Source organism: Malus domestica, chromosome 02 (assembly GCF_042453785.1).
Source record: "Malus domestica chromosome 02, GDT2T_hap1".
Lineage (NCBI taxonomy): Eukaryota > Viridiplantae > Streptophyta > Magnoliopsida > Rosales > Rosaceae > Malus > Malus domestica.
In genome coordinates, this window is record NC_091662.1 from 31655713 (window position 1) to 31675289 (window position 19577).

Genomic DNA, 19577 nt, shown 5'->3' on the forward strand with positions numbered 1-19577 from the left:
TTTGTTCGTTATTAGGTCACATGTTACGAACATGCTAAGATAACGAATTTGAGACAACAAAATCGGTTAAGAAAACGAGTATGACACAACATACAAGACAAACACGATCCATTATCCAAATCTAGTTTAAAACCATGACGCACTGCCTTAAAAGAGAAGGCTGCAAATACCAAGGCATGTCGTATATACCAATATAATCCACCAGTTGCATATTAAGATAAGATATTTTGTATTCATCAATACATGAGATGACAATAAAACAACCCCTTAGACCATCTCCAATGGAAGTGTCAAATTATAATTGGTTTGAAGTCTTACATCAAATTTTATATTTTTCCAACCAAATTGCCAAATATTATTTTCTCTATTAATGTAAGGTTTTAAATGGTTACATTTATTAAAAAAATTTGTTATACAATTTTTATTGGCTGAAATGCTAGTGCAATAAGAGATTCACAATTAAACTAATCAAAATAAATTTGGTGTTGATATCAAATTTAACTCCTAATCACAAAGGCTTCAAATCTAATCAGCAAATAACATGGAAGGATTTTATATCAAATTTGCACAGTGACATCTCCACTAACCACTTTACTCTCTTAAAAGAAACAAGCATCCTTGTCCAACGTAACCTACATTTACTTAGTAGAAACGGAAACTGCATCAACGTGGATCTCAACTCGAGGTGAACCATGATATATCATTGTGTTCTTGTGTATTTGTGGAATTTGTAGTTGCATCTAAGTTGGTCCGAGATTGATCCAATTTTGTGCATCAACCATACTCATCATCTACTCATGAATTTAATTAGAAAACATATGGAATGAGAGCCTTAAAAGTACAGGGAAAATGATCTTTAAACTTGGAACGATACCAATTCCGGGTAGCATAGCTCCTTCCGGCCAAGTAGAGGGCGGTTCCGGCGGTGAAGGAGAAAGCGTAGAGAGTCTGAGAAATGAAAGAAACCCCAAGAAATGTTGTGATTTCAAAGAGATAGTGAGGGCATATAACAAGTTCAAACAAACCACCCTTGGGAATCTTGTACTCCTTCTCTTCACCTGGCTTCGACCTCATCTTCGAAAGAAGGTAGTGATGGTACAAGTTGCCAGAAATTCCTATTACAAACAAGACGATGCCGGCGCTCTTCAAATCAATTGCTGGCTCTGGAAACCCTAGCACTTGGCTGCTTAGGTATTGACCATAAATCATGCTTCCAGTCGACAACAAATAACTCAGACAGATCGGAACTGCTGTATCAACGCCCATTCCTCCACTATACTTGTGAACAAATTGAACCTATACATGTACATGCAGATACATATATTATATATATGTATATATTGCACACATATACACATTACGTATGTACGTACCTCAAGAATCCTTTTGAGAAAATGAAGGGTTAGAGCTGAAGAGAGCAGTAGAGATCTGACATCGTGATGGGAAAAAAACAGCAAGGATGTGAAAGCAGCGACGAAGGCGGGAGTATAAGCAACGAGCATGCCTGCTCTACCGGACAATGTTACTACTTCTTGTTGCTTTTCAAGTTTTGGTGCAAAATTTTGAGGATTATTGAAATTCCAGAACTTGGAATACTGCATGTGCTTTCCTCTAATCTCTGAAATCCCAGCATTTGCTAATGACGTGAAGCTAATCACTGACATTGCTGTCATGAAAATAGAAGGAGGTGGTGGGAAAATAAGTGTCGAGATTATCGACATACAACTCATCACCATCGTTAATCTTAACAAAACTCCCTTAATATAACAGCTAATGGTGGATAGTTTCCAAACAAAAAAAAAAAAGGTGGATTAGAGGACACTTTCTAGCTATGTAATCTCTCTCTCTCTCTCTCTCTCTCTCTCTCTCTCTCTCTCTCTCTATATATATATATACATACACATAAATCTACTGGGTTGCTAAATGCTTTTTTGTTTTCTGAGGGTTATGGCTGGCTTGGCTACATGTTCATGCCTTCCAGGCCACTGGTTTTTCGGCCATGCATCACATCCGGCGCCTTTGGAAGTTTGAATGGCTACCAGATAACCCATGAACATGTGTTGTTTTGGTGGACCACGTTGCACACTGCCTACCTTGTTTCATTCTCTTTTATTCTTTTTTATTCTTTTTTCCCAAAGAAACAAACAACAATGCTCAACTCCACAAAACTTTGAAGGCATTTCTCTTCAAAAATTTCATGACTGATTCACAAGACTTCATGCTTATGATTGGAACAGTTCATATTAAATCACTTTGTAAGTATGTTTATATCGATGATCACTAAACAATAATTTATAATATGAACGAATCTGAATTATGCATGAAATTTCGTTAATCTGCCACGAGTTGTTTTGAGGAAGAAAAATTTTGTAAACCCATGTATTATTCAAAAAAAAAAAGTTTAAGTTGGTCCAACAAAGAGATTGACTTATTTGACATGGATATACCATGATAGTGTCAGAAGTTAATAAAATAAGACATGTAAGTTTTTATCCATGACACGAAATCACGTATTTGTGCCAAATAAGTTGTTCTCTTATGCAAGGAGCTTGTTTCACCTTCCCAAACGTTTGTATTACACATTAAAAAAAATTTTAAAAAAATGGTAAGGTGGTTTTGTTGATTCCCATAAAGTTGCTCATTTGAAAACCAACCCCCCCCCCCCCTTCTTTCTCACTCAACTATTTTTATGAACACAATATGGTTCATCCAACACCTTTAAACTTCCATACGATAAGTTGGATTGATGAGTAATCAATTGTTGTGATAATTGGTTTTTTGAAATAAATTGGTTACAACCTTGCCATGTATGAAATTCAAACCTAAGACATCTCACTTACAAGCAAAAAGAAATACCACTAAATTATAGTATAAAGTAACAATTGTTTAATTAAATGTTCACGAAAGTCGTAATATTACTAATGCTTGTTTGGTTCCTAGCTGAGAAGAAGTCCTTGATCAAGAAACACCAAAGTTATATGAATTAGAGCTTTAGCGACTAGAATAAGTGACAAATTTTGTTGTGGCCAATGTGCCATAAAAGGTTTAGGAATGAAAATGTTGATGGCTACTTGAAGGGAAATTTGAAAAAGTGGGCATCTTGTATATTCCATATAATCAAGGATGTTAAGCCAACTTTCTTGGTCACTTAATACTAATGGTATTCCTCCACTTAAAAGTGATTACCTAAGCACGGATCCCGTACGTGACAAATTCAATGCCAATTTATTCCATCACCACTTAGCATAAATACATTGTTGTGTTATAAAAGAAAAAAGTCAAGTTTTTTTAACTCATAAAGAGTGTTGCTATCATCACCCACTTGTCCACCTTCAAATGAATTTCCACCAAATCCAGTCAAGAATTGGCAAAAACAAACAGGTAGGGGCAAATGTAACTACAGCTAATTATTTTCATACACTAAAAAACAACAGAAAAATAAGAAAAGAACACCAGCAGGAAGCTGAAGATCCAATATTGTACAGAGCTTCCATCATGCATGCATGCAAAAAGATCAACATACTGGAACTGGACAATGAAACTGCATTTAAACCTGCAAACCTATACCCTCTGTACATTGCTCACCCCAAAATCTTATATACGGAATTACAGCGATTCAAATGAGATGCCTCCTACCTCACACCTCAAATACGGGTGCCTACAACAAGTCAGAAACGTCGAGGATACACAGCAGTTTAGCTAAAGAATTGTATGCCCGGTAAGATCAATAACCATTGCCAAATTAAAGAAAAGCTTCCTTTGTTCTTCTCGGACTCTTCACAAGACTCTGCATATGTATACAAAGTTGAATCTGTGAAAGGAGCTGACAAAGTCATCGCCATTCTTTTTAGTTGTATATTTTCACCGGCTTCTCAAAGGTGTGACGATTCTGCATAATTCAAGTGGAGTCAGCACAGGATTGACAAAAACTAATTATAAACTACTTTCCCACAACGGTAATTTTTTTTTAAATCATCGGAATCTTAAACAAATTCTGGGTTCGGCCTCTAAAGAGCGTAAAATAACGCAACAATATTTTCTGCATCCCTTATGCCTAATAGCTACCTCCTGTACAACCAATCCCACAAATTTCTACTGAGAATCATTGTAAAGAAATTGAGAGTGATCCTGGGCTGAGCGTCAATTGTATAAAATTTACCAAGACATAAAACCAGCCCATTTTCCTAATAGTTCACCTCTTGGGTTTTCAACCGAGTGTGCGTCAGTCAGGTTAATATAGTTAAGTTCAAAGGAATACCTGGTTTGTTGTATGTGACCTTTTAGGAGCATGATCAGTGTGTTCCAATCCAAGGTACTGTTCCCATGCTCCATACACATCCCTTCTCTGAAAAATGATATTGAAGAATAGAATTAAAATTTCCGTACAAATTAGACTTCAGATAGTATATTGTGAGTGTGCGGGTGCAGAGAGAGAGACCTGAAATCGGCTGGCCACAATATCATCGTCTTGCAGGTATTCAGGACGACCCATGGACAAAAATGCAAAATTCCACTGCACCAAACAAGAAACAATATATTACAATTCGAAGTAGGGATTTCACAAATGGCCACTACTCTGAAACTGCATCAACCTCAGTAAAATGTCCTCTGTAAATAAGAAAATACCTTTGAATACTCCTCATCTGGGACTTGTAACTTTTTCTGTACACGCACTTTAACTTCCGCTAATGTCTCATCCTCACGAATGACCAAGAAAAATGGTTCTCCAAAATTCTGAACCTGCTAAATTCAAAATTATAAATAACAAAGTGGTGATGATGATGATGGCAATGATAATAAATACTAAAAGAACCTATTGATTCTGAGAAAAAAAAAATGGGAGAACAATAAAATCAGGAGGTAATTATATCTTCCTACCTGGTTTTGAGCTGTGTCCTTCATAAAATGATAAACATGGATCAGACGATCATGAGGACCAAAGTTTTTCTCTTCTTCAGGGATCTGAGTAACAGACAAGAATAAAAGTTTAACAGCAGAAGTGTAAAACAAATATTTCTAACACATTATAAAACGAAGGACTGGAACATAGGATCATTATTAACTCAATACTGTGCAGACTAACCTCTTCTGCACGTAATGTCCAGTATTGATCATTTATATTCTCAATCTTTTCATTTGGCGGGAAAATCTGTAAAACAATATAAGAATCACATAAATGAACCGATTCTAAAAGGTTTCAAAATTTCAGATCAAAGAAACAACAATAGATTCATGCGCTGCAACAGAGAGCAACTCCTGCAAAACAATTATTTTGAGGCGAGGTGGGGCGTTGATTGTTTTGGGGGTACCAATCTCTTCTCTAAGAAATTTAAGGGACATAACATATAATTATGTTCATAGACAACATCTATCTGCACATTATCCAATACCTTGTAGATTTTGTGATAGAAAACTTCCAACAGTCTGAGTTCGGCATTAGGATGAGACAACTCCACCTGTTCCAGATAGAGAAAGGAGATACATAAGTGTTTTTCTTACAATGTTCATTGAAATACTGCTTTGAGAATAAAACAGAAACTGTACAACACATATAGACAAAGAAATAAAAGTGAAAAAATCTCAACCACGAATTATGACACTTGTTTCATATCCATTATCGCGTCATGCTTTGTCTTAAGGTGAAAAGCTGCAAAGTAATTACCTTTGTCTTAAGGTCATCAATCACATCCCCCACAGTGCTCTGCTTGGGTAATCTAATAGTGTGCACCACAACCTGACAACATAAAAGTGCTTCTAAGAGGCAAAATTCTTGACATATTAAATAATTAATGATTCTGTTTCTATCTTCACTCACTTCATCCTTGGTAGCATGATGAAAAGCAACTTTCAAAGTTTTAAGGCCTTGCAACTCCGGGAGAGGGATATCCAATACTTCATAATAGAGTATGTCCGTAGTCTGAAAGAGGAATTTATATGTTATGTGTTTTTCCAACAGTAAAATACTTCGTAAACAGAGCTTAAAATTTTAAAATAAACAACCTGATTGTAGTGCACCAGCATGTCAGACAAATGTTCTACTCCTCGATACTTGATTGGTTGGGGTTTAGGTTGCTGTGAGTAACAATTATGAGAAGTGAGCCTAACTTTAGTTGGATCATCCAAGCCAAGATGTTGAGCAACTCTTTCCACAACATCATCATAGGTGTGAAACTTTGACCTAAAAAGTGAATATTAAACTATTTAGACTGATTCACCCCCCCTTCCAGAAGAATGCAAAACATGATACTGCAAACTTACAACTCAAGACAGAACTCATCTTCCTTCGGCTTGTCCAAAGAACGAAAGCGAACAACCTGTAGATTGTCATGGAATGTCACGGTACAATAACAAAAGAAAAATTATTGACTAAAACGCACACAAAAACCCCGCCCTTTTCAGGAACTTCACAAATATTATCATCTGAAATTCAACTTGAACTTGACAATGCAATGAATGTTTTAGATTGTTAATAGCCCACAACTTCCCTTTTGATATAGACGATGCCTAATAACTGGGCATAAAATAATTACTAGTCCCAGCATTAAATCCCTTCCACATTTGTGGGATTAATAGGCAGACAATATGAAACAACAAATAAGCAAAAGACGCTATTGTTTTATCTGATTTTGGTCCTGGGCTGCACGAACAAAATTTTCTACCATATTAGTAATGGAACTACCAGATATCCATCCCTTGATAGCATTAAAGGGATACCAAGCACACTCAACGATTACAAAACATAACAACAAAGTCGTCACTTAACTTCCTGTGCATGGACTTACTTCCCATCAATAGCACACTGTGTCTCTTCCACACTTACGTATAAGCTAGTGGATGGTGAGAAAAGAGGGATTACGGGGTTTATCTAGTTTTAGATAGAGGTGGCAACATTGTACCCATTACCCAAAGACATAACAAGCGCCTTTTCACAGTTCAAGGTACATCCCATGATGTTGGTTCATCCCCATCAAAATAAATGCAGCATGTCTCATATCAACCCAACTCATGCTCCAATGTCCTTCATCTCTTTGCCATTCATCCGCATCAAAAGGATTTGTTTCTCTATAATCTTGTAAACTAAGTATTCATTTAGGCATGTTTGGTTGATTGGAATGCTAAATGGGGAATATAATAATATTTATCATTCAAAAGTTGCAGACACCCCCCCCCCCCGCCCCCCCAAAACTTCTCTCTCTCTCCCTTCTTTACTCAGTCAAAGTTTTCAGTATAAAGATGCATCCTCCAAATAATTTGCAGAAAATAAATACGATTTTGCAGCAGTAAACAGAAAGGCACTAAAAAGTTCTCTAAAACAATTGTCGGGATTTACGAAGGAAGGCCAATTTTGATAACCATTTGGTTGAAACAGCGGTTTATAGTGCTCAACTTCAAATCTGCATCTGCATAAATTAAACTGACTTCTTACCCATTGACAAAAAAAAATACTTTGACTTCTTACCAGTTTCGCTGCACCACTCTGATAATGAAGGGTTTGTAGAATTATTTTTTCTTTTTAAACAGTATAGTTGTCAAGTAATAACGGGACATCAAATGCGACTTTGAATCCCAAAGTTGAAAGGAATAAAACTACCACCCCACATTGGTGTATCTAATCTGCTCAGCAGGCGGAATTGACTTTCATCAATTCCTCGCATTTGTTTACTTTTCAAGAACTAAAAAGTTAACAAAACACCAAGCCCTGATATAATGAGAAACCAACTCCTTGATCTGGATTTCAACCAAACAAACATAGCCTTCGAGCAATACTAAGTTATCTCAGTTTTGACTGGTTGTCATTGACCACTAATTTCCCAAGTTTTCATTGTTCTTATTTTGGATCATACACCAGAAGATTGACCCATAGGGCAGGGAAACTAAAATATTGAGAATCCAACATGGAATTAAACGTTTGGGAGATTCTGAGCTTTAAAAAGAAAAATGAAAATATACCTGACGGTTACGAACATAATCCAGGAATGAAGGAACATCTGGATAACGGAATTGTTGGCTGCTTCCACTCTGAGGGGATTTTTGAAAGCAAATGATGTCCCCATCTTCAAGCTGAAAGAACAAAAAAGTTGCATAAGGAAATAATCATAGAGAACTCAAAGTTAAAATTCATAGTTTGAATACTTATTGAAGACCTGTGTATATTATTAATACCTAATTCACCGAACCCACACCCAAATTAAAAGGCAGGGAAGAGGCCGGTAGGAGACGGAGAGAGTAAATTAGCAGAGATATAAGACAATAGCTTTGTATATACCTGAGCATAAATTCACAAAATGAAAACAGTACAAATTAGTCTTGAAATTCATACCTGACTAACTCGGAAAGTTGCCCTCTCATCAATGTGTTCGCACATTATATTAGGTTCGAACTTTATTTCCTGAAAACAAAAAAATGGATATAAAGCCTTTTAGATTTCCTTTTTTCAAAAATACCATGAGCGTTAGACTCTCATAAGTAAGTGCACATCAGAGTTAAGTAGGTTAGGCGGCACACCTATAATACAACACAAATGACACAATTCACATGACTTCTCATTACAAAGAATCAAAATGACTTGCCTCAAAAAGTTCTATCTTTTCATCAGGACTCAAACCAGCCATTTCATGCAGTTTTGTCAATAATTCCACGGGCTTACCACTACCCTTCACAAATAGCCTCCCAACATACCTGTTGAAAAGGAAACCCTAAGTAATCAAATGTAATTTCAACTTTGATGGAAGAAAGATGGAAGGGACATACCGGAGCTCTTCTTTGAAAGGGTCATAAAATTTGAAAAATAGAAGAATCTCTTCTTTAGTCTTCTCTGGAGGAGAAAGAGGCAACAAATCCTGAATATGTTGAATAGAACCACCAGTGAATACCGCCATTGAAATAAGATGACTTGTCCAAGAACCACACAAGGAAAATATGAAACAAATTTAGAAGGTAACATTACCGGCCCAAGTTCTATTTCAAGAAACAGCTTTAGCTCTGCATTATTTGACTTATTGGAAACTTCCCTCAACTGTCCAACCTGGAAATACCATACATTCACAGATGAGCAAAATATAATAAGCCGCTGAAGTGCCAACTTTTGTGAGTGTATGTTATATATAGCTTCTCATAAGCTAAAAAGGTGCTTCTTCAAGTTGTTTGGTAACACTTGACAAATGATTTTTTTAGCAGAAGCTAAGGAGCAACTTTCGGAGAAGCTCCGATCTATATATTCTCTGCGTAGAAATAGCTTTTTGTTGAAAGCAGTATACTTGTCTACAGTTTTTTTTAGATGGACAAATTGCCCTTGTTTCTTTCACTAACTTCCACAATCCCCAAGTATACTGAAATAGCTTCTTCTTGGAATCAGAACCTCTCAAAGAATCTCTATAATAGTAACCAAGATTTCAACTGTAAATTACCTAAATGAATTTCTATTAACACCAAAAATATTTATATGTCATGAACAGAGGAATGGAATACGCTTCATTACATTTACACACAGCGTAAGAACCATGAACCAACCATGAACTCATGGAATATATAACAGAATCAATGACATAACAGGTATCAAGCCAAAGGAACTTACAGATTGTGCTTCCTCAAGAGGTGTCAGTGGTCGATTTGGCCGGTATGTATGGTTTTGACGCTTTGCCCACAGCCAGAAACGTTGAAATTGAACTGGTATACCAAACTCTTTGGCAACCTCTTCCTGAGGGTGGACTTCAATTAGAATGATACTGATCTTTTGGATCCCACGACTAAAATATTACATATAAACTATAGCTTCATCATGAGTTTATATAATTCCAATGTCATTTACTATGTTAGAATGATTCTGACGGCAATATTACTCAATCAAGCTCAATATAAAACTGAAAAAAATACGCGAAGACACATGTCCACATTGATAATTTTCAGTATGGAAACTAGCAAGACTAGTATGGAGTAAATGTTGTACACTGAAACCTGAAAATGTCAATAATTTGAATACAATGAAGTTAAAAAGAGCAAATACGCTACCTTAAAGAGTTTGAAGGGCATCTGCTTCTGAATACGAAAACTATGAACTTTATCATGATCCACAAGATCAAAATAGATATTCTTTCCTATCTGTTCAAACAAGTCCTCGTTTCGCGCAACCTAGGAACCCCATAAAAAATCTGAATTAAATAATGTTCCAGAAATCAAATTTTACATATCTCAAACAAAGAGACAGGAGGCAGAAAAGAAAGGGACGGGGGGAGAGGGAGAAGGGACAGAGAGATTGTAGATATTGTAACCTTTATGATAGTATAAAGGTGCGCTTCAGCTTTCTCCTTTCTCTTTTGCTCCTTTTCTTCCTGTTCTTTCTTCAGTCTTATCTGGAATACAGTGTTCAGAGGACACAGTAGCACAACATGATGCAGCAAGACAAAATAAAATTAAGAATATTAAAACTCAAGTAAACAAAAATATAAAAAATCCCGCTTACCCTTAGATGTTCTGCAATGTCTTTCTCATCCACGTTACAAATTATTTTCTCCTTGTCAACTTCACGTATATAAACAAGCATGTAGGCATTGGAATATTTAGTAAATTTAAATGGAGCATTATTGAACCCAGGATTTGTCTGTGGTAACTGTAAAATTCAAACAGTAAAACATAGAATACATCAGAACAGATGAAGCACATAGAGATAAGAAAACATCAAAAATAACCAAAGATTTTACCTCTTCTTCTCCACCATACTGTTCCTCCAGAGCCCTCTTCATATCTTCTTTTGTTACTCGTTCATCATCAAATTTAAACCTGAAAGTAACAAGTTGCAGGGGATTTTAAATTTGTTAAACAGAACAGGACAAGTCATGGTATGCAATAATAATTCGCTATTGATTCTCAATGGTAAGGATCAAACTAGTTCAGCACTTTCGTAAAAGCACATGCATGTACAGTTCCAAAATTGCACAACACCCTACTAGTTACTAACTTCCTAAATAGGATGTAATTTTAAGAGGGTAAAATAGAAGTAGATTTTTTACTAAATTAGCGTGCACCCAAAACTCTCATAGACTATTGCTTTACTTATTATTCTTTTTGGGTCAACTTCTAACACTATTCAGCCAAGTCAGTGCCATTGGTGCAAATTTATTGCTTTCTTTCCCAGTACTGTTGACTCCCTGGAAGTCCAACCAGCATAAATTCATTCAAGTACAACATTAACCAATTGTGGGAAAATAAAATTTTTATTGGTTTCAAACCCCAAAATACTTTATCTTCATTGTAGGGACCTAGAGCACCAAACTCAAACCTTTGGTCATCCCTCTCTAACCCTATCTCACTCATCCCACATTCATTTGGTCCACACTTATCGATATACATAAGTGCATTGAAGAACTGAGGACTAGCATATCATTTCCAACAGTTGAACAATGCCCTCCTAATTTTAACTTTGAAAAGGACTCATCAATAATACGAGACCGATCCGACCCTTCCACCTGAAAATTCAACTCTCTTCCAGGGTAATCTAAGAAGCCACAAACTCAGGTACAATTCCTTCCTTCTCTCTCAATCACATTACCGTCCCTTCCTCATCCTCCGAGTAAAATGAACAATGCCATACATTTAGAAAATTAAAAATAATATTACCACCTTTCCAGTGCTACCCCCTCCGGTAAAATCTAGTTTTTCTTAATGTTGCAGATATTACATTAAAGTAGTACTTGAAGTACACTTTTGAGGTAATAAACTGTGAAGCTCCCTTAAAAAGGAAAAAATCAATAAAAAACAGGAAATCAATTCTAAAAATTGGTAACCACGAAACAAACAAACAAAAAAGAAGATGGGCATGGCTACAAATGCAAACTGAAATCCACAACTATTAATAACTTCCAACTCGAGTATTTGAAAGAATATTAACCAGATATATGATGCAAGCAAATTGAACTTATTATTGCAGAAAGAAAAAGTGCTATGAATACCACTGATCAGAAAGGGTTGGCCTGATATAAGCATAGTAGTGCCCACCATGCACCCCACCACTGTGCACCAAAACACTGCAAACAGACAAAAGCACACATTAACAATCTCCATGCACAGATCCCGCTACAACGGCCATGCATGTACAAATTCATCGCGGTAGCAATCACCAAAAATGAACATAGTATAATCAAACATCTAATTTTGACGTATAAAAAAATTAACCACAATGAACTTGCTATACTGCAGCTGCTTTGACAAATGGTATATAGTTAGAAATTACATCCCCATTATTCCACCGATACATCCCAATAGGTATCATTGGAGTATCAATGGGCATCTACTTTGACTTTCAGAAACAGCACCAGTAAAAGGTGGACCCCGTCAATGTACGATCAACATATCGACAGGGTTAATTCATCAATATTTGTTTAAGACATAGGTCTAGATGTGATTCTAAAAAGTTTGGGGTAACTTCAAGAATAACTGAAGCAGGTGTATCGCACTCACATATTTCCTCCTCTTTTCCTCAAATGGTTAAACAAAACAGAGGAGGATCTCTGGTTTTCCACTTCCTAAGATTGCATCCATAGAAAGAGGAGCAAGGAAAGAGAATGGGGAAAAACCTAAAACAAAAAACTCACCTCACCTACAAGACCAAAAACAAGGAAATACTTCATGAGGGATGAAATACTAAAATAAATATTATTCTATTCCCCTATTTATACATATGTTAGTATTTAACCTATTTGTTGTAAAATATATATTTATATGTATGATATTATTTCAGTTTACTCATATATCCTTGCCATATGGATATCCTAATTTCTAGAAATTTGTCGTGCTGCACGATATGGTATCATGTCACATATTCCATATCCACATCCTTGCAACATAGCCACCAAGCCTTATTTCACATAAAGAATACAAACATTATGCAACACAAGTTCAACTCTATGAGAAATCTTAAACCAATTTTTTGGGCATAATTGGAATTTTGATTAACTCTCCATCAATGTAAATCATACAAATATGTTTTACATAATACCTTCTTCGCCCTTTTCCCTAACCAATGCAACAGGGATGGTTCATTCTACCCTGTCAAAATAGTAAAATATTGTTTTCTAGACTTAAAAGTACGATTCTTCTAAATGACTATCAGTTGCATCTTCAGTCTATGTCAGTTGCAGTACACCTAGCTACTCTCGAAAAGTGGACACGAAAATGATACAACTATATCTATCAGTCTATCTAATGAAGTAACATATTATTTTCCATACAGACAAAACTTTTCACAACAAAGAGTATAAATAGTCTCAAAGACCAACAAACTTAAATAACTGATACCTATGAAGAGTGTAGAGGTTGCGTACGCTCCTGTCAGCATCAGGCGATAGATATTTCCCATTCTCCCTATCAAGATCAAGTTGCAAGGGGAACTCATAGCGATCATTTATCTGTTGGCAAGCAGAAGACTAGTTGATACCAAGTAATTATGTTTAAGGCAAATGATACAACACGAAACAAAAAAGAGAGAGCGCTAAATAATTACATTATAAGAAACAGCTTAAATTTGTTGGTCTTAATGCTTATAGGCAAAGATAATGAAATAACTAAATAAATTCTGACAAAGTTGATAGTCCAAAATTTTGACATCAGATGGAAAATGGAAGCGAATTGATATTGCTTTACAGATTGATTTCACAGGATTTTAGAGCTCATTAGAGCATAAAATTCTAATATTGACCAAAAATTCTATTATGAGACTACACGAGATTACAAGAGCTAAACTAGACCTACCAATGGGAAGAGTCTAGTAGCAGTATGCAATTATAAGACCAAACAGTTTGTCAATCAAACCTATGAACAGCTTCAATATTTTTGGTTTATATGTCCAGGAAATATATAGACAGATATTAGATAAAGTTACACAATATGCATGAAAAGATTCAGGTGAAGGCAGATTAATCTATCAACCACTTACCTTTACCATGGTGTCCCGCATAAAATCATACTCGAAACGTTTTAGCTGAAGTTGAAGCACAGGTGGAAAATCAATGAACAGGACACCTTTCTTAGCATCCTGAAAAGGTCAAACAATTGCAAACTGTTACTAAAGCAATCTTCAAACATCCAAACTATAGCAAACTGACATAACAATTACAAAAATGATAGAACAGCCCCACTCCTTGTCAAGAAGAAAAAATCGACCACAGGGCTTTAATTTTAGCATTTTATACCCTAAAGAAATAAGTTCACATCAACTTTCCGTAACAAAAACCAATGGTTTTGTTGTTAAATTGATAATTTGGCAACTAGGAGACCGATTTTTTGTGTTGATGTGTGGCAGAGAAATCCTTAGAGACTATTATTTTCTTAATATTTAATCGTATTATATTTACCCCACATTGTCCTTTTTAAGAGATTCTACTATTTTTTCTTCCCCATCAGCATAAAATTGAGTCTCGTAATAGCCACATTAAACATTTAACTGCAAAACTAATGGTTAATGGAAGGTTCAAGTTGATGTACACTTAAAACTTCAGGGTGTAAATTGCTAAAATTAAAACCTCATGGTCCATTTAGAAAACCACCGCCGAACACTAGAGGGTAAAATGTAGTCAATCCAAAACTAAACAAAGCATAAGAAATAAAAACATGATTTGATGGTGATAATCCAAGTAAAATAACTGTTTTTGCCAATATTCTCAAGGAAACAGATAAAACCAACATGAAAATGAACGCCTATTCCAATGAGATCTACCTGTAAACCATACTGTTCAGCATGATACTTATTATCACCCTCAAGGCGCTCCACTTCCACATACTTATCGAATGAAGCATAAACATCCCGACACCCTTTGACATCCAATTGAAGATCTACAAATAAACATACAGAATCTTCCATTAGACCTACAGTACTTATGCTCCATTATATAGTAATCTACTTCAACCTCAATCACTTACCATAAAATGACTCTTTTCTCGTTGATTTATAGTCCACATTGATGCATTCAATATAGTTCATCTGGTGCCCTTCAAATAACTGCTGTATTGTACCCTCCACAACAGTTCCCTATTCCAGTAAACAAAGATCAGTCAAAGTAACCTCCAAAACTGATGTAGAAGAATTAAGTGCAAACAATGAAGTATGATGGTAAGAACTCCATACTTTCATCTTGTCTTCAAGCTTTTCAGAAAGAACCCTATTGAGTTCTTGGACGTCATGCTGCATGAATGAATCATATGCATCCCATCCAAATGACTTCGTCAGCTCTTTGGTCGCTACACTAGTATCATTGTACTGAAGCTTGTAAAATAAGCTTTGCAATGCCAATGGGATGCTTCCAGATGGATTATCATTCTCCGTTGTTGGCATATGGTACACAGCCTAAAAGAACAATTTGAGATATGGGGCTTCCTTGTACACAAAGTGGGATGAATTATATGTAGAAATTATGCTACCTTTCTAAAATAAGGAATATGGTACAACGTCTGAAGAAGCGAGTTCATATAACAAGTAGCTCCTTGGTTTTTCAGTCCAACAGAACCGGTTTCCTTTTTAGAGTCATGTGACCAGTAATCAATAACCTTTCGAACTGCAACATCAGCTTCAACTATGCATGTATCATTCACAATATAACCTCTAGCAGGGTCATATAATTCACCAACAGGCATGAAGGAAGTGAAACCCCAGTCACTCTCACGTGCATTAAATTGGTGCTGTGTTTCTGCAAAATGCAACACAAAGCAGTAACTACAAAATAGTTCTAACATACATGCTATCATAACACTGGGAGTTCTAATATTCAAAGTAATGAACAGTTAAGAAACCAGTTTTAATCTATTCCTCACATAATCCAACCACTATATAACTTTATTTTCTATTCATCATCTTAATGATAAAGCTTTTGGAGAGAGGTTTCTTTGTCTAAGTTCTTCAAACAAAAAGTTATAGTCTGCCTGCAACTAAAGCAACATGCCAAAACTGGTGCATGTACTATATTTTTGTGTTTCTTTTCACACCCCTTTCACTAACTTGGTGAGAGTTTGAAGGGCTACGAGAAGATAGACATAAAAACCAGAGTGACCTGTCATGCACATGGGCTTTTGGACAAGCTCATGATATGAGACAAAAGAAGCTGATTACTACACAACTTGCAAATATATGTGAAATGCCATAGCAGTTGGTGTCTTCTATTGCTGGTAGTTTTCTTTTTGGGGGACTGCAGTTTCTGTCTTCTATTGCTCCCACATCATATGCACCAAATTTTTATCCCTTATTCATTGCACTCCTACCTCTTTGCAAACATCAAGGGTAAGGCTGCGTTCAATAGATGTCCCCTAACCCCACCCCCCCCCCCCTTTGCAAAGCAGGTTGGCTTGGGGTTTTTATCCCTTATCATTGCACTCCTACCTCTTTTCAAACATCAAGGGTAAGGCTGCGTTCAATAGATGTCCCCTAACCCCACCCCCCACCCCTCCCTTTGCAAAGCAGGTTGGCTTGGGGTCGCCCTTTATTCATTGCATTTCAACCATTAGGACATGATATGAAGATTTCTTAGGACAGGTAAAGTCTAACTTTACAAAACTACCAAACTATCATTTCTAAAAGGTACATCAGCAGCAGAGAAAGTACCTTTTCTAATGGAGTGTTTACTATGAATTTGATTGACAATAGACAAGCTAAACTGGGCATATCTACTCCACCCATATGGCAAATTTCCAGAATCTGCAACATCCAGATACATCGACAGATGATCCACATTATTCCCCTTGGGGAAAATTAGTATCCGCCTGCAAAGCGCATTTGAAATACAACCATCGTTATAAATCATAACAAATCAAGTACCCATATCTATATGTATACGGATCAAAATTAGCAACTGATAAGAGATTAAAATACCATTTGTAGCCTCCAACAAGGAAAACGTCAGAATATAGCTTCTTGGTGTTAAGCATGGTTAAGCGGTCAATTGTCCATGTAAATCTAGCTGACAATGGATCATCCACCACCGGAGCATCCACTGCACTGTTGGTTTCTGCTTGTGCTGCCAAACATAGTAAGATTGTCAAGAACGGCAGAACGAAGGAGAAAAACAAGTCAAACATTTTATCTCAACCTTTTCTATTAATACCAAAGGAACCAGTTAACTTACTCAACAAAAAACAAATCTGGTATACAGCTTCTATGTATTTCTTTCTACAACCAAAGGAAATGGTAAAATACTGCCCAAGGAGCACGATCCCAGTACAAACTACTGGCCTTTTTCATCTAAGTAACTTATTAAATAAAACCGAACTTCTTGATAACCAATCATAGAAACCGTAATCACCAATGGGAAATGGACCATTTTTCACCTAAGTAATAAAATTTGGCCATTCCGTATGGCATAGCAGAAGTCAATTCTGAATTCAACTTAGCAGAAGTGACCAGAACAGTGTGGCTAGTTTCTATTAGTTTGATTTCAATTTCCTCAGTTGTCTCAGCAACCATACAACTCAGTCCCCACTGTAATTGTTACGCATAATTATTGCCAATTAAAAAATGGAAACTAGAAAAAGAAAAAAACCATAATTACTATTGCCCTAAAAACTACTATTGTTGTGTCTAGACGCAAAGCAAGACATTGACATAAAAATTCACTGCTTAACATTTTGCTGAAATTTTCTCGGGAAACAAACAGAAAGTAAGAAAAATAAGTAAATAAAGATAGAAAATAGACGAATAACCTTCCTCCATAGGCTGTGGACCGTTGGGGAGGTCGGAGTGTGGGACGAGCATCTCATCGTCCTCCTGCGGCGGCGGCGGCGGCTGCTGCTGCTGCTGCTGCTGCTGCAAAAACAAGGTCAATATGAGAGCTCCGATCTGCAAATTGAAACCCTAGCACAACATTCGTACGCAAAAATGAAATCGTCTTGAGATCGCATTTGAAAGGAGGGAGAGGCGGGTTCATTAATCACATCTAGCGGCGGAGGAGTCATCAAAGTCATGGGCGTCGGAATTGGAGGTCGCCTGATCGACGAATCCGAGTGACTTGCGTGCAAGCTGATGACGAGAAGAGGAAGACTGAGAGATTTTGAGTCTGCAACTTTATATGAAACGAAAGAGGGCTCAGCTACAGGTTTTAGCTCGTCGCGGGATAGTTTCGGAATTTGGTAAAATGAAAGCGGAGGAGACCGTAGACAATAAGGCCTCGTTTGGCACGCCCTATGAAGGGACTGGATAATATTATTATTTGGTATTCGTATGTATTAATTAAGCATCGAATAATTTCTTTCCGATAAACTAGCAGCGGTCTTTCAACTTTAACCTAATTTGAGCAATAGTTCTTTAACTGAAAAATCATGACAATTGGTTTCTTCTTAACTCATCAAAATGTGCAGCTATAATCATTTTCGTCAACTCCATTAAAACTTATGTCAAAATAAGTAACGTGTTACGCACGTGAGGTTGAATCAAGAGGCAAATATGGGAAACTAAATGAGAAAATAGTAGAAATAGTCTCTCAACTTTAACCCAATTAGAGCAATGGTCTCTTAACTTTAACCTCATTGTAACGATAATTTTTCCAACATGACTCATTTTAGCATAAGTTTTTATAGAGTTGACAAAAATGATCATAGCTGCATATTTTGAGGAGTTAAAGTTGAAAAACCGTTGCTACAACTTCCTCTTTATTTACTTGTATTTTTACTGAAACCAAATTATAACAAGAGAACTTTGTTTATATCCGAATATTATTTCTTTTAAAGCCAAATGAGTTGGTAAAATGTAAAGCGAGTCAAATTTTAGAACTTTCAATTTGAGTTCAAACTCTTTTAGGTACATTCTTTGGGTTTACAATTCCACTTTGGTATATTGTTGACTCAAAAGCTAAAATACACTACAGCCTTGTGTGGTATCAAGATATCATGAGAATAACAATTAGTTTACCATAAATATGTGTTCTAATACCTCCTACATTCAAAATACAAAGTAAATAAATATTCTCTCTTTTCACCTAGCAAATTAATGAAAATTTTCGACTTAATTAATCCCCTTTAGAATTAACAATACGCGCATGTTTACTAGTTACAACAAAATTCATATGATTTTTATTCATGTGTTTGTAAAAAATGAAAGAAATTAGAATGTATATGAATATTCTTAATATTGGGTAGACAAACTTGAAAATGAGGGCTTACTTGAAAAAGGAAGATATGAGATAATCAATGGCGAGTTGTTTATCTTGTACTTATTCATACTTATTTTCGTACCAAGTCCTCTAGGTTTGATAACCACGAGAGGATTGTTTATCTCGTGCTCGTTCTTTTTAACTAGCCTCTCTGCATGCGGTAACGCGCATGCAAGATGTCTTTTTTATTATCACGGGCGCTACCTAAAGAACTTTTATGTATGTCCAAACCATGTCATTTGGTATTGAATACTTTTATGTGCCCCTAAAGATCTTTTATATATGTCCAAAACATGTCATTTGGTATTGAGAATACTTTTATGTTTCATTATTTCTTACAAACATTTGTTATATTTTTATGTGTGTCGGGCAAGAATCTCATTTTTGAATTAAAGGATCAATTTTTATTACAAAAAGTATATATGAAATGATCGTGTTGCATTGTGAGAAGATTTG

The 19577-nt window shown here is 36.0% G+C and overlaps 2 protein-coding genes across 10 annotated transcripts; both read right to left on the reverse strand.

The window, feature by feature from the left end:
* Positions 1-526: 526 nt before the first annotated feature.
* LOC103408877 (uncharacterized) lies at positions 527-2080 on the reverse strand. Its single transcript, XM_008347701.4, has 2 exons — positions 1374-2080; positions 527-1296 (listed from the first exon to the last, which is right to left on the reverse strand). The coding sequence occupies exons 1-2, from the start codon at positions 1734-1736 to the stop codon at positions 808-810; spliced, it is 852 nt and encodes a 283-aa protein (XP_008345923.2). The 5' UTR covers positions 1737-2080; the 3' UTR covers positions 527-807.
* A 1380-nt stretch (positions 2081-3460) lies between these two features.
* LOC103410481 (ubiquitin C-terminal hydrolase 13-like) lies at positions 3461-18168 on the reverse strand. Of its 9 annotated transcripts, none has more exons than XM_017325774.3 (32): positions 17908-18168; positions 17677-17779; positions 16850-16994; positions 16583-16740; positions 15409-15674; positions 15116-15334; positions 14911-15019; positions 14708-14823; positions 13928-14026; positions 13291-13400; positions 11946-12020; positions 10698-10776; positions 10460-10606; positions 10269-10349; positions 10009-10128; positions 9575-9697; positions 8948-9025; positions 8752-8840; positions 8571-8679; positions 8321-8389; positions 7951-8061; positions 6259-6314; positions 6001-6178; positions 5816-5917; positions 5663-5734; positions 5391-5456; positions 5084-5149; positions 4879-4962; positions 4627-4743; positions 4439-4513; positions 4259-4345; positions 3461-3889 (listed from the first exon to the last, which is right to left on the reverse strand). In XM_017325774.3, the coding sequence occupies exons 1-32, from the start codon at positions 17935-17937 to the stop codon at positions 3848-3850; spliced, it is 3381 nt and encodes a 1126-aa protein (XP_017181263.2). In that variant the 5' UTR covers positions 17938-18168; the 3' UTR covers positions 3461-3847. The 9 variants fall into 9 exon arrangements, with proteins under 9 accessions (XP_017181263.2, XP_070665777.1, XP_070665784.1 ...); XM_070809676.1 differs by having other exon boundaries at positions 4627-4740; positions 17908-18140; XM_070809683.1 differs by having other exon boundaries at positions 4627-4740; positions 17677-17776; positions 17908-18123.
* Between the last annotated feature and the right edge of the window lie 1409 nt (positions 18169-19577).